The sequence below is a fragment of the Sycon ciliatum genome, chromosome 8 (genome assembly GCF_964019385.1).
Source record: "Sycon ciliatum chromosome 8, ocSycCili1.1, whole genome shotgun sequence".
NCBI classification, from domain to species: Eukaryota; Metazoa; Porifera; class Calcarea; order Leucosolenida; family Sycettidae; genus Sycon; species Sycon ciliatum.
This window is the reverse complement of record NC_088650.1, coordinates 32045935-32060770: the sequence shown is the minus strand read 5'-3', so window position 1 is coordinate 32060770 and position 14836 is coordinate 32045935. Positions and strand designations below refer to the sequence as shown.

At 44.0% G+C, this 14836-nt stretch overlaps 3 protein-coding genes across 3 annotated transcripts; all 3 read right to left on the bottom strand.

Moving 5' to 3' along the window:
• Window positions 1-539: 539 nt before the first annotated feature.
• Window positions 540-3149, bottom strand: LOC135822783 (uncharacterized). The gene is made up of 3 exons (XM_065335610.1): window positions 2956-3149; window positions 2035-2148; window positions 540-1438 (listed from the first exon to the last, which is right to left on the bottom strand). Exons 1-3 carry the CDS (start codon window positions 3049-3051, stop codon window positions 1295-1297), a joined length of 354 nt encoding a protein of 117 aa, XP_065191682.1. The 5' UTR covers window positions 3052-3149; the 3' UTR covers window positions 540-1294.
• A 2351-nt stretch (window positions 3150-5500) lies between these two features.
• Window positions 5501-7166, bottom strand: LOC135822782 (uncharacterized). The gene is made up of 3 exons (XM_065335609.1): window positions 6993-7166; window positions 6530-6643; window positions 5501-5962 (listed from the first exon to the last, which is right to left on the bottom strand). The coding sequence occupies exons 1-3, from the start codon at window positions 7086-7088 to the stop codon at window positions 5819-5821; spliced, it is 354 nt and encodes a 117-aa protein (XP_065191681.1). The 5' UTR covers window positions 7089-7166; the 3' UTR covers window positions 5501-5818.
• A 4994-nt stretch (window positions 7167-12160) lies between these two features.
• On the bottom strand, window positions 12161-13812 carry LOC135822781 (uncharacterized). Its single transcript, XM_065335608.1, has 3 exons — window positions 13627-13812; window positions 13182-13292; window positions 12161-12620 (listed from the first exon to the last, which is right to left on the bottom strand). The coding sequence occupies exons 1-3, from the start codon at window positions 13720-13722 to the stop codon at window positions 12477-12479; spliced, it is 351 nt and encodes a 116-aa protein (XP_065191680.1). The 5' UTR covers window positions 13723-13812; the 3' UTR covers window positions 12161-12476.
• Between the last annotated feature and the right edge of the window lie 1024 nt (window positions 13813-14836).

The following is a 14836-nucleotide window of genomic DNA, read 5'->3' as shown; positions in this document are numbered from 1 at the left end:
TTGACGACAACACAACACTCACAAGTCAACAGGCTCCAGTTGGCCGATGACCCACTCAAACAACTGGTCCTTTCTCGACATCATTTTCTTCTCAGAAAGCACCTCGCTCTTCCGCCAGGTTCGGAGCAGAGCAGCCTCGGCCTCGTAGGTCCACGGACTCATCTCGAACAAAAAGAGGGAACAAAACAAACCTTGAACAGACGAATGTCGAATAACTGCTCAACTCAAGCAAAGTGTCTTGAAACTAATTTTACTTGAAAGACACTGTTTTTCCGCCAAGCGTCACTCCCATCAGCGGCAACGCAGCCGATTTCCCCACGTCAGACGCAGCAGCGTCTGACGCTCAAACTTCCCGCGTTGCGTCAGTTGCCATGGAAAAGGTCATGATTCTGACGCTGACGCAGCATTTTTGCCGTAGTGTGACCGAGGCCTAAAGTATCCAGGATTCAAAGTCTTCACAGCGCCAACTCCGCGACGCTGTACTACTAAACGAATCGGTCACATTGCGCCCGCGATACCACCACACAATAAGAGCAATATCACGGAAAAGAAGTATATTCTGTATCGAATCAGTCTAAAAGAAAAGAGAGATTGGTGCGAGAGGAGATAAGTATAGATTATAGACCGGTTAGGAGGTCTATACAGGATATATAGACCGAGTAAAAGACCGAGGTCCCCCGAGGTCTTTTACGAGGTCTATATATCCTGTATAGACCAACTATGAGGTCTATAATCTATTTATCGTGTTCTCCACGCAAACGTTTCTCTTCATATACGACATATCCTTATAATTCTAGTATTATACTATAGCCTATACCGCATTGTACTGCATTGAAAGTCAAGATCATTGTTTAAACTAGGTTCAGCATCGGTAGCACAGTGGCTGGGTGGTAAGGAAGAGTGACTGAGGTTCACAAGGTTGTGGGTTCTAATCCCATCTTGTGTATTTCTGCTTTCTTCAAAAATTTCTTTTTCTAAGTTGGAGAGAAAATTTCTAAGTCCAAGAAGTTCTAAGGAGTCAAATATAAGTAGTCAAATATATCGCGTATTTGACTAAGCAGTCAAATACGCGATATATTTGACCGCTTAGGTATCAGGGAAATTAGTGGGGTCAAATACTAAGAAGGCGATAATGTGGGAATATGGCAACTAAATCACCTTAACGACTATAATTTGAATGGCACTCTATCAACGACAAACGTTAGAGGTACTTCGAAGTACAAAATCGTGTAAAGCAGTCGACAATAGAATCGAATAGAGAGGAAAGCAGAACAAAGCCAATACATTTTCAGCGTCAATCTTCTGATGACGGTGGTCCTTCGTCCAGACTGCCATCGACGTATGCCGTTACCTCAGTCGGTATCTCAATAGGCTGGATTGGAGGTGGGGTGTAGACCTTGATTTGGACACGGATTTGCGCAATTGGATTGATCCAAACCTGCAAGAGTGCACAGATTCCCCCAAACCAAAAACATATTAATAGTCAGACTATGACGTACTGGTAAGATAACGATGAGCTGAATGTTCCACATCATTCTACCTACTACACGCGGTCATCGCAGCCCATTTCTCCCTGTATCAGTATAAGGCAGTTTAGGGCATGATCAACGATCTAGGGTTGGGTGTTGGCGTGAACTAGCGGCACCTTCAAGCAAGTATGCTGTGGGTGTTGCTACTTCTACTGGCTGAAGAACGCTTTTGCGTGAATTTCTGGATGAATAGACAAGCATTCCCCGATGCAGTAAACTGATGCTGCTGGTAAACTAACACCACACTTAGCAGCTTAGACATTTGAGTGCCACCTACTGCACTTTGCGCAAGGTCTAATCAGGCAATACAGCATACAGAGTTTCTGCAGGATATGTAACGAATACTAAATGTTTTTTGAATTTTAAAGTTGATGCTGAATGTGACGCGTTCCAAGGTCTTTCAAGGAACATCGTTCTGTAGTAGTGTTATGTGCTATAAAATATAAAAGCAACATTATCACTGAATTTGCTTTTCTTTAGATGGCGATATAGGGATCAGACTCACCTTGACTCGTGTCAGTATGTATTCATTCTTCTTGTTCAGCTGAGTGAAATAGGTCGGTGTGAACTGGTCAAACCTGGTCCCTCCGTTGTAGAACTTCTCAATGCCCTTGCGAACCTAAGACATGGATAATACATGTACACAGTAGATTCTGTTTGGCCTGCAAGCCAAGCAGGAATGCATTGCAGGACAAGACAAGGACGGATTTATTCTACAACGAGCATACGCATAACATAATGAGAAAGAGAGACAGTACGGAGAGAGGCAATACGGCGACAAACACTATACACTACAAATTCAACTATAGGAAAATATCACCAAGCCAAAGACCAGAACAATATCCTACTTCCTGAAAGCGTTCCCAGCTGACATTTAGAGTTCCAGGTGCCACTAGTCTCTCACTCAAAGACCCAAGTTCGGAAATAATAACAAAAACGTGGATATGTATCAAAGGTTATAGCTTTTCGTAGCACACATTTAGCAAACTCTTCCTACCTGTATGTGTGCCCATGCTCCTACACAATTATGTGAACACGTACTGCACTCGAAGATTTGAATGGGTCCAATGGATGTAGCCCTTACAGATCTTCATAGTACATTTCACATTCATAATAATTATGGAATCTAGACTAGGTTAAGAGTTTTGTTAGAAAGACTATTCGAAAAGAGCCACCATACGTTTATCTACCAACACTAGTACGTCGAAGTAGGGGTAGGAAAATTTGCACAATCAAGTCAGATATGCTGAACTGTATTCAGGTTGTAGATGTGTCGGTACTCTCAGTCAACTTTGTGCCATTTTGGCACAATATCTGATTTAGTTACGTTGGCCGACCCTTAGTCGCAACACGTTACATGTTCTCCTTCCTCTTGTGCATATTACAGTTTTGCTTTGAAAACAATTCACAGAGCGGTATGCCCTACCTTGCAACATAGCGTCTTCACGTCTTGGGAAGCTTCGCTTGGAGAGGACCATTGAGGAGGATAGAAATACACGTCATCAAATAAAACCCTGGCCATTTTTGATGGAGAACGAGCTGGCGCCGGCTTCAAAAGGTGAATGTGTAGATACAAGAGCTGTACTTTCAGACTGGATTCAAAACTATGGAGGGAGACAACAGCTTATAAACCTTCAAATCGAAGCATGAAAAACATAGCCTGATTCGAGACCGCATCACCTGATGTGTTGATGTACACATCAAGCAAAGGCATTCGCATCGATGGGCTACCGCTTCGTCCATAATTATATCCCCAGTGTCGAATGCAGACCTAAGAAGTGAATCAGTGGAGATGGGAGGAGTCTCTCAAACAAGATGGCGTAATTCGCTGACTTTAGCCTTGCTGGAAGCGGAAAGGATTTAAAGTGGGATAGCCTCACCAACAGATGGACTGGTCACTCAAGGACTGACTGGGAAAATGATATCGATTACAGCGTGACGTGGCATTCTGATTCAATGTCACTTGTGGTCTGGCCAGCATGGAATACTAAGAAACATTCTGCCGAGTGTCTTATTGTTTGCACAAGCATTAGTGTACGTGTCGGTTTTTAGAGAGCGTCTATCGTATCTGGCAACGGTACCCGGGAATCTGAAAATCGGCGCATCCTGTTTGCTCAGAAATGTTCAATGGCGTCCAATTTACGGGCTTTTGTACCTATCATAATCTGCGCTACATGTACAGCATGTCGATAAGTTTATACGTGTACATGTACATGTACAGTAGATAGTATATGCACACACGCCCTACGTTGTACATCAAGCAACCTTTCAGCTTCTCAGGTTGCGACTGGCGGCTAGAATTCAAGGAAACGGACTGACTTCTATGAGCCACTTCCGCTGATACTTCAGTACTTGATAAAGGCAAATCAGAGTTGCAAGTGGATTCTACTGTTAGTGGGGGTTGTAGTCAGAACGACGACCATCACATGCCTGACAAACCTAACCCACTCCCTCCCCCAATTTCGAAATAATCCTGTCATCAAGAAATCAAATTCCTTTTAGACTCCTGATCATTTGACGTTGCCAAGTGGCGCGTTGTTCTGTAGATTTTTGGTGGTCGTTTCTATAATTGAAGAGGGATAACCCTATTTGGCCCGTTTACCACGAATACCCAGAGGTGTGTGATCTAAGAGGTCATGCGCTTTCCTTTCCATGATGAGGTCCTAGAGGCAAGAAGCGTGTACAGCACGAACAGAAAAAACATAGAACCGAGGAAGCAAGCACTTTTAAACTCTCCAGCATATTTTTGAATCTAATTAGTTACGCTTCGTCGCTCAGGAAATTCTGGAACGCTGTAGTGTCTCATTTCGCCCCACCTCACGATCCAATCGTGTGGTATTTGTACACCCTGTCGTCCTCACACATGCTCGAGAATAATGCATTGCTCTTGTACAACCAGACCGGGGCCATCTTGTACTGTGCTGCTGCTACTTATCAGTGAATTGGAAACCATGTTTGCCATTGGCGTCCTGCACCTTTGCTGAGTCGAGCGTTTGAGGTCTGGCGACACTGTTCATTTCCCTTTTGGCCTTGGAGCGAAAAGATCACTCACATATTTATTTAGCAAAAGCAAGAGTACATACTCATATCACGCAACGCTCTCTACTGCATTGTTCACCCTCCACCTACTTAATAATTCTGCAGCTCCTTTGCCCCTTTTCTTCTGATGTGTGCTGTTTTGTTCCTGACACAGTGATCGTTTGTTTTTGTTATTTTCCCACAGCGTATCATTTGTTATCCTGCTGCCTTCGTTGTCCAGCACAAGCGAAAAAGTCGACCTATCGGTCGACTACAACGCGAAAATGCACATAATAATAATAATAATAATAATAATAATAAAACTCGGATGTTGAGCCATAAATAAATGTAGAAAGGAAAGAGACATTATGGATACGAGTTAAGAGTAACTCTCCATCACTGTAACATGATACTTTATACAGTCAGAAATATCTTTGATATTTATGACCCACCCAAGTTGGGTGGTGTGCTGCTTTGCTGCTTCGAATTGTAGTTAGACCGCTTTGTCAGATATCGTACTGGTCTCGTCATCCGGTCCAGTAACAATCGACATTCTTTGTTCCGTTGGGACTGTAGCTTTTGCTCGTTTTCGTTGCGCTTGCCTTCCCCTCTTTGGTCTTTTCCATAACCTTGAACCTTCCAAGTTGGAAGGCTGTCGGTTAGCGCTACGGAGATGTGTTGAAGCTAGGTGTCCGGACGTCGAATGTCTCAGTACTCTGTCAGTTTTGTGCCTAGTTATTGCACTTTCTGACTGTATAAAGTATCATGTTACAGTGATGGAGAGTTACTCTTAACTCGTATCCATAATGTCTCTTTCCTTTCTACAATAATAATAATGAGAGTATATAACCTGGCGTATCCGGGTTAGATATTTAATCTTGGTAAACGCAAAATGTACAATCAAGTACTTATTTATATTGATTTCTTCACACCCAGCCAACCGAACAGTGAAATAAGCCGACAAAACCTCGTTTTCAACACAGGTATCTCACCCGTCTAAACTTGTGAAGTACATGAAGGGAACAAGTGTACATTGGTGTCACAGTTGACATGCCCTTTTGCTATGTGAGCGGCAGAACAATGAAGGATTGAGGCGAGTAGATGTAAGAGAATCAGTGAACACATTTACAGCTGGTAGCAGTATACTGAAGCAGTAAAACTTGGAGAAAAGCCACATTATTAATGCAATTTCAAAACAGAGATCAGCAGCGCATCAGGGTCATGCAGTCATGAAATTCCTGTATGAACACCATTCTTCCGTTCTGGCCGAGTTAACGTGGGAGCGGCGGCGGGCCTTCTTCCAGACTTCCATCGCAGTAGGCCCTCACTGTTGGGCTGACGTACAATGGTTCCGTTGGAGGAGGTGTTATGTGGTGGACTTGCAGACGGATTTGTGCAATCGGATTGATCCAAACCTGAACAATTGGAAATCAAAGAAAACACAACACTATAACTATAACTCATGTAGACTGCGTTGGAATCCAGGATACTTACACGTGACACCTGCCTCCCTCAGATTCTGATTGGGTAGCGATAGTGCTACTGGTATTCATGTATGTACAGTAAAATTTGTGAAGGCGGCCACTCGGATAAGGCGACCACCTGTCCCAGGGGATCATTGCAACCAGGACCAAGGAATGCTACCTCCAGTCAACTGATCCTGGTTAATAAGACCACCTGTACACAGCGACCACGTTTCGAAGGTCCCTTGAGTGGTCGCCCTAGACAGGTTTCACTGTACTTGTCTATACCAGTGCCATTTAACTCACTGTTCAAAGTACCGTCTCATCACCCATAGACTAATGTACAATGGACCATCTCCACAACGGGATATAGCAAACATTATGCCAAAAATATATAATTAATTTGTGTAAACTTGGATATCGATTATAGTCACATGACCAAATCAACCATTCCCAATATCGCAGCGCCAACGAAATTATTTAAAATCAAACCTTACTCGCTGTAGGAGCACGACTCACCTTCACTCGTGTTGCTTCGTACTCATTCTTCTTGGTGATTGACGTAAAGTAGGTTGGTGTGAACTGTTCAAACTTGTTTCCTCCGTTGTAAACCTTTTCGACTCCATCGCGATACTGAAACAAAACCATGTGATACGGCAGAAGTGAAATCTGAGTAGACATGGCGATCTAACAATTTTTACAAGTGGCCAAAGATTTAATCCTGTTCGAAATTGGAGAAAATGAGAGAGAAGGCTAAGACCAAGGGGACACATAATAAATTCAGATAAATTAACGTGGAAGCATACATACTTGTTGGCTTATCATACAGGGCTAAGTTGTTGCCCTGTATTCGGGGTAGCACAGAGTGAAAGTTCAAGCATCAATCGAATTTTTAGGGAGATGAGAGCTGCCCTCGTCATGATGCAACAAGCACCAAAAATGAACATTGTGCCAACCACTACGCTTAGCGCTTGTTGCTTACCTTTGCACACAATGTCTTGATTTCCTCTGTAGCTGGAGCCGGAGAGGACCATTCCGGAGGGTAGAATGTAGCACCATCCATAAAGACAGCGTCCATGATGACGAGTAAACAACAGATTGGGAAGTTGAGTGAAGGGCTGGAAAGGAGTTTCAGTCCACTGCAATGGTTTCTGTTTGTCGGCAGAATGCGAATCACATGGTTTTATACCTTACACAGGCCCTTTATTGTCTATACATGTACATGTACATGCATACAAGTTGGACATTCTGTTTAGTGCGAAGAGGGCGATGTGGACGCAAGCAACACTTGACACTGTCGGTGATCAAAGAAACCATACATGTACATTATTTCTAGGGGTTTCCGGGGATGCTGAATTGCTGTTGCTTCATGAGGTGGCAGTCTGATTCATGTCACTTGGCATGTCACAAGTGTCCTGATAATTTTGAATGTTTGGATGATGGGCATTGATCTTTGGAATTCTAAAGCTATTTCTCCAAAGGGTTTAATTCTATTCTCACGCCAGCATACCCAGGACTAAATCTATACTACATTGTCATTTCAATATCAACGGAATCCGTGCTTTGTAATTTCGGTGGTGATAGGACAAAACAGAAGACAGCCCCACAAGCTAACCCATGCCAGTTAGTAGATCGGCTCCCAGGCAATGTGAAGGATAGTAACTACAATTGGGAATGTCCACCATGCATTACCCAAACAAAGAGAGGACTATTCTGCAAAATATTTATACAGAAGACATTTCATTTAATCAGCAGGCATGCTTGACGTGCAGTCCCTGCTCGCTGCTGCACGCGATCGATTTTTATGGCGTTCGTTTGTTTATACTTGCCCTCACGTGTGCATGATCCTCTTGCTGTCAAGTAGGGCCGTACACATGAACATCAGTATAAGAATGATACACCTGTCATTCACGGCCTGTTTGAAAGCTTTAGCCGCAGCATAAACAATTCAATACTGTGTCGACATGAGTGCGAGTCTGTCACATTCTTGTCATGACCTGGTCTTGCCAGCAGTCGCTCCCGGCACTTATGCCCTTGAGAAGCGTTTAAGTCAGCATACATGTACATGTACGCATACTTGTACATAATCATTGGACATGCACATGTATATGTACATGTACACTGTACACTGTACGTACAGCTACGATCAGCGGCGGATATTCTGGGGTTATGTGGGGATGAGAACTGGCGCGGGGATTGCACAAGCACATCTACGGCGACATCCTGTTGGCAATTAACGTTGAGCTGGAAAATATCTCCACAGCACATACAAAATTTCATAATATTAACGTTAGTATCTGGCGTTGAAGTAGTTCGGAGCAGACCTCAAGTGTAGGCACACATTGCAGGTCGACAAGCCCGGACTCAGAACAATGTTGCAAATTGGAGATCGACCTCAAGCCTACGGCATTCTTCATGCTACCAAGATACTAACACACAGGGGTACATGTACACGTACATACATGGGAGCTTATTTACTCATGATGTTACTGACTGCAGTATTACTCCCTTGTTGGAAATGGTCATCATTTTTATCATGAAACGGCTTCAGAGTTTCAGCTACTTCGAAGTACACGGTACTCCAGGTGGTAAGCTATTAGGACATAATATTACGCCAGCCGAGTGATATCCCTGCAAATGTTGCTCTCACTGCATTCGGTGCATATGCTACCAGTCAGCCCTTTCGAATAGGTGCACACCGCTCTTGCCTAACCACAAGTCTCCAGCGAGATGTCCGCCTTGCACCTATCTGCGTTTTTAAGCCCAGCTGACCTCGTGATCTCCGCAGTTATGCCCGCGACCGAAAACATTGGAGTAATATCTGCTCAGCCATTTAGTCTAGGACTGCTCTTCTTAAATTTGACCTTTATTACAAGACTCTCTAGTACTGAGACATTCGGCGACCTGACACCTAGCTCCAACACGTCTCCGACGCCCAAACCAACAACTTGGAAGGCTCGGGTTCGGAAAGGTCCAAGAGGGGTGTCAGGTCGCCGAATGTATCAGTATTCCTTGTCAGTTTTGTGCCATCTTGCCGCACTCGCTGACTGTATAAGATCTGGTTACGTTGGTGGATAGTTAGTCATAACTCGTAACATTTTGTCCTTCTCCTTTTTCACCAAAATTTGATTGGCTCACCATCCGAGTTGCATTTTGCGTACATATTCTCCATTTTCTGTTTTCCTCATTTTTCCTTAGTTGGTCTCACCCTCTTCTCTCCTCAATTCAATTGGCTGGCTTGACATGCTACGAGGTGCAGCAATATAATATAACAATGCGTGTGTTCTGTATTGAATACAATCAGGTATGCATGTCGAGGGTTGAAACAAGTCGTAAACATTCTCTCACGGGCCCATGCCTAGGGCGCGAGAACTTAGAGATGAGTAGACTGCTTGGACATTGTGATAAGACTAAGCAGATGGATACCCAAAAATAACAGCTGACCTTTAAAAATACATGTGCATTTCGACGTGTAGAATATGAAGGCATAGAAGGCACTCGCATCGATGGGCCACCACTTCGCCCATAATTATATCCCTAGTGTCGAATGCAGACCTCAGAAGTGAATCAGTGGAGATAGGAGGAGTATCTCAAACAAGAGGGCGTAATTCGCTGACTTTAGCCTTGCTGGAAGCGGAAAGGATTTAACGTGGGATAGCCTCACCAACAGATGGACTGGTCACCCAGGGACTGACTGGGAAAATGATATTGATGACAGCGTGACGTGGCATTCTGATTCAATGTCACTTGTGATCTGGCCAGCATGTGATACTGGTGATTACGTTAAATTTATCGTATATTATTGTTTGCACAAGCATCAGTGTACGTGTCGGGTTTTAGAGACTGACTATCGTATCTGGCAACGGTACCCGGGAATCTGCGAATTAGCGCATCCTGTTTATTTAGATATGTTCACTGGCGTCCAATGTATGGGCTTTTGCACCTGTCCTAATCTGCGCTACATGTACAGCATGTCGATAACTTGATACGTGTACATGTATATGTACAGTAGATAGTATATGCACACACGCCCTACGTTGTACATCAAGCAACCTTTCAGCTTCTCAGGTTGCGACTGGTGGCTAGAATTCAAGGAAACGGACTGACTTCTATGAGCCATTTCCGCTGCTACTTCAGTACTTGATAAAGGCAAATCAGAGTTCCAAGTGGATTCCACTGTTAGTGGGGGTTGTAGTCAGAACGATGACCATACAACAACAACAACCATCACATGCCTGACAAACCTAACCCACTCCCTCCCCATTTTCGAAATGATCCTGTCGTCAAGAAATCAAATTCCTTTTAGACTCCTGATCATTTGACGTTGCCAAGTGGTGCGTTGTTCTGTAGATTTGTGGTGGTCGTTTCTATAATTGAAGAGGGATAACCCTGTTTGGCCCGTTTACCACGAATACTCAGAGGTGTGTTGTCTAAGAGGTCATGCGATTCCCTTTCCATGATGAGGTCCTAGAGGCAAGAAGCGTGTACAGCACGAACAGATAAAACATAGAAATGAGGAAGCAAGCACTTAAACTCTCCTGCATAGTTTTGAATCTTACTAGTTCCGCTTCGTCGCTCAGGACATTCTGGAACGCTGTAGCGTCTAATTTTGCCGCACCTCACAATCCAATCCTGTGGTATTTGTGCACCCTGTCGCCCTCACACTTGCTTCAGAATCATGCATTGCCATTGTACAATCAGACAGGGGCCATCTTGTACTGTGCTGCTGCTACTTATCAGTGAATTGGAAACCATGTATGCCATTGGCGTCCTGCACCTTTGCTGAGTCGTGCGTTTGAGGCCTGGCGACACTATTCATTTCCCTTTTGGCCTTGGAGCGAAAAGATCACTCACTTATTTGTTTAGCAAAAGCAAGAGTACATACTCATATCACCCAACGCTCTCTACTGCATTGTTCACCCTCCACCGACTTTTAAGTCAAATTCTGCAGCTACTTTGCCCCTTTTCTTCTAATGTGTGCTGTTTTGGTTCTGACACAGTGATCGTTTTTTTGGTCTTTTTTCCCACGGCGTATCATTTGTTATCCTCCTGCCTTCGTTGTCCAGCACAAGCGAAGAAGTGGACCTATCGGTCGACTACAACCTCGAAAATGCACATAATAATAATGAGAGTACATATCCTGGCCTCACAGCGTCCTCCATTGATGCGTATGCAATCATTGCTTGATTGCCTGGTGTCGATGATGGCTGGCGTAGGATGTGTCCAAGCAGACGCCATCTCGCTCGCTTTGCCATAGCGGGTCAGGAGGGGAGCTCCAAGGTCCTGTTTAGTCACCACCCTCCAGCAAGACGTCAAGTTCACCGCCGTCGCATTGAAGACGAGCCGGCACCTCGAAACCCTAAGAAGTTGTGCAGTTGACCGGCAGAAGTGGAGTAACATTTGTTCTGCGGTGGTGTGAACACACATGACCGGCTGTGGTTTTGGTGTGGACGCAGATGACTAACTGTGATGACCAATGATTTCATTTCATTTATCTTATTTTTTTATTTTTCTAAGAAAGAGCTTTGCTGATGTGGTGTATTGGAACTCATGTGAAATCTACACCGTGATTGTTTTCGTCAAATATCATATCTTATCTTTTCTCTCTCTGCCGCGGTGCTTTTTGTCACTCCATTGTCGTGAGTTCCCTTTGGAACGTAGACGAGAATTATTATTAGGGAAGGTGAGACAATAGAAGTAAAGTGAGAGCTAAGTGCAACAGGGGTGAGGAACTAATTGCAACGCTAGAACTGTGTAGTGAGACAAACAATCATGCTGTGCACCTACGAAAACAATCTTAACGCAACTACATGTTTCTTCTGCTTACAAAGATCAGGCTTATGCAAACGAATACTTGAGGCTGTTTGTATTCGTTTGCATAAGCCTGATCTTTGTAAGCAGAAGAAACATGTAGTTGCGTTAAGATTGTTTTCGTAGGTGCACAGCATGATTGTTTGTCTCACTACACAGTTCTAGCGTTGCAATTAGTTCCTCACCCCTGTTGCACTTAGAATTATTATTATTAATTATTATTATATCCTGGCGTATCCGGGTAAGATATGTAATCTTGGTTGGTTGGTAAACGCAAAATGTACAATCAAGTACTTATTCATATTGATTTCTTCACACCCAGCCGACCGAACAGTGAAATCGAGCTTACAAAACCTCGTTTTCAACACAGGTATCTCACCCGTCTAAACTTGTGAAGTACATGAAGGGAATAAGCGTACATTGGTGTCACAGTTAACATACCCTTATGCTATGTGAGCGGCAGAGCAATGAAGGATTGAGGCGAGTAGATGTAAGAGAAGCCGTGAACAAATTTAGCGGATAGCAGTATACTGAAACAGTAAAGCTTGCAGAAAAGCCACATTAATAAAACAATTTCAAAGTAGATATCACCAGCACATCAGGGTCATGCAGTCATGAAATCCTGTATGAACACCATTCTTTCGTTTTGGCCGAGTTAACGTGGGAGCGTCGGCGGGCCTTCTTCCAGACTTTCATCGCAGTAGGCCCTCACTATTGGGCTGACGTACAGCGGTTGGATTGGAGGAGGTATATCATGGTGGACCTGTAGACGGATTTGTGCAATCGGATTGATCCAAACCTGAACAATTGGAAATCAAGAAAGCACAACACTATAACTATAACTCATGAAGACTGCATTGGAATCCAGGATACTTACACGTGATACCTGCCTCCCTCAGATTCTGATTGGGTAGCGATAGTGCTACTGGTATTCATGTATGTACAGTAAAATTTGTGAAGGCGGCCACTCGGATAAGGCGACCACTTGTCCTAGGGGACCACTACAAACAGGACCAAGGGATGCTACCTCCAGTCAACTGATCCTGGTTAAGAAGACCACCTGTACACAGCGACCACGTTCCGAAGGTCCCTTGAGTGGTCGCCCTAGACAGGTGTCACTGTACTTGTTTATATCGGTGCCAATTGACTCACTGTTCAAAGTACCGTCTCATCACCCATAGACTAATGTACAGTGGACCATCGACACAACGGGATATAGTAAAAATTATGCCAAAAATGTAAATTTGTATTAACTTGGGTATCGGTTATATTCAAATGACCCAGCCAACCATTCGCAACATTGTAGCGCCAACGGCATTGTTTGAAATCAAACCTTACTCGCTGTAGGTGTACGACTCACCTTCACTCGTGTTTCTTCGTACTCGTTCTTCTTGATTGAGGTAAAGTAGGTTGGTGTGAACTGTTCAAACTTGTTTCCTCCGTTGTAAACCTTTTCGACTCCATCGCGATACTGAAACAAAACCATGTGATACGCACAAGTGAAATCTGAGTAGACATGGCGATCTAACAAATTTTACAAGTGGCCAAAGATTTTATCTTATTCGAAATTTGAGAAAAGACAAAGGGGACACACATAACAATTTCAGATAAATTAACTCGGGAGCATACATTTTTGCTGGCTTAGCACACGGGGCCAAATTGTTGGCCTGTATTCGGGGTAGCACAGAGTGAAAGTTCAAGCATCAATCGAATGTTTAGGGAGATGAGAGCTGCCCTCGACATGATGCAACAAGCACCAAAAATGAACATTGTGCCAACCACTACGCTTAGCGCTTGTTGCTTACCGTTGCACACATTGTCTTGATTTCTTCTGTAGCTGGAGCCGGAGAGGACCATTCCGGAGGGTAGAATGTAGCATTATCCATAAAGACAGGGTCCATGATGACGAGTAAACAAAAGATTGGGAAGTTGAGTGAAGGGCTGGAAAAGAGTTTCAGTCCACTGCAGTGGTTTTTGTTTGTCGGCAGAATGCGAATCACATGGTTTTATACCTTACACAGGCCCTTTATTGTCTATACATGTACATGTACATGTATAAAAGTTGGACATTCTGTTTGTGGCGAAGAGGGCGGTGTGGACGCAAGCAACACTTGACACTGTGGGTGATCAAAGAAGCTATACATTATGTCTAGGGGTTTCTGGGGACGCTGAATTGCTGCTGCCTCAAGAGGTGGCAGTCTGATTCATGTCACGTGGCATGTCACAAGTGTCCTGATAATTTTGGAATGTTTGGTAATGGGCATCTATCTTTGGAATTCTAAAGCTATTTCCCCAAAGGGTTTAATTCTATTCTCACGCCAGCATACCCAGGACTAAATCTATACTACATTTGCCATTTCAATATCAACGGAATCCGTGCTTGGTAATTTCGGTGGTGATAGGACAAAACGGAAGACGGCCCCACAAGCTAACCTATGCTAGTTAGTAGATCAGCTCCCAGACAACGTGAAGGATAGTAACCACAATTGCGAATGTCCTAGCCACCCTGCATTACCACAACAAAGAGAGGACGACTCTGGAAGATGTTTATACAGCAGACATTCCATTTATACGGTAGACATGCTTGGACATTGTGTTTCAGAGGATGCAAGCGGGTGGGAGTGGTCGTGCCTTTCTAACTCTTTTTATTACGTGCAAGTCTTCTAAACGATGTAAACATGGGGTACTCGGGGGCGGATCCAGGAGGGGTTACAGGGGTTCCAGGGTTTTAGGGAACCCATTAAATTTCGTTAATGTACTACTGGCAACCAATGCGTGTCCATGTACACGTATGAGCTAATAATAGGAGTATGAAGAAGAGGTTGGTGTGACTTCGGCGATAGTAGGGGAAGAGTGTCTTGCTCCCTACATGGGAGCTCACAATGTTGTCCCCAGCGCGGGCTTGCGAATTAGATGGTTTGGAGGCAACAACGTTTTGAATGGCCAACGGTCCTCAGCGCTTGTTCAGCACACCCATGAGCAACACTGACTCACGCTGCTATCCGGTGTTCACGA

Coding starts and splice junctions, on each gene's coding strand:
- LOC135822783 (XM_065335610.1), bottom strand. CDS start 3,051: ATGGCCAGGGTTTTATTTGATGACGTGTATTTCTATCCTCCTCAATGG. Junction 2,149..2,955: donor TGAAGACGCTATGTTGCAAG/GTAGGGCATACC, acceptor TCCATGTCTTAG/GTTCGCAAGGGCATTGAGAA. Junction 1,439..2,034: donor ACATACTGACACGAGTCAAG/GTGAGTCTGATC, acceptor GCACTCTTGCAG/GTTTGGATCAATCCAATTGC.
- LOC135822782 (XM_065335609.1), bottom strand. CDS start 7,088: ATGGACGCTGTCTTTATGGATGGTGCTACATTCTACCCTCCGGAATGG. Junction 6,644..6,992: donor TCAAGACATTGTGTGCAAAG/GTAAGCAACAAG, acceptor GTTTTGTTTCAG/TATCGCGATGGAGTCGAAAA. Junction 5,963..6,529: donor ACGAAGCAACACGAGTGAAG/GTGAGTCGTGCT, acceptor CCAATTGTTCAG/GTTTGGATCAATCCGATTGC.
- LOC135822781 (XM_065335608.1), bottom strand. CDS start 13,722: ATGGACCCTGTCTTTATGGATAATGCTACATTCTACCCTCCGGAATGG. Junction 13,293..13,626: donor TCAAGACAATGTGTGCAACG/GTAAGCAACAAG, acceptor GTTTTGTTTCAG/TATCGCGATGGAGTCGAAAA. Junction 12,621..13,181: donor ACGAAGAAACACGAGTGAAG/GTGAGTCGTACA, acceptor CCAATTGTTCAG/GTTTGGATCAATCCGATTGC.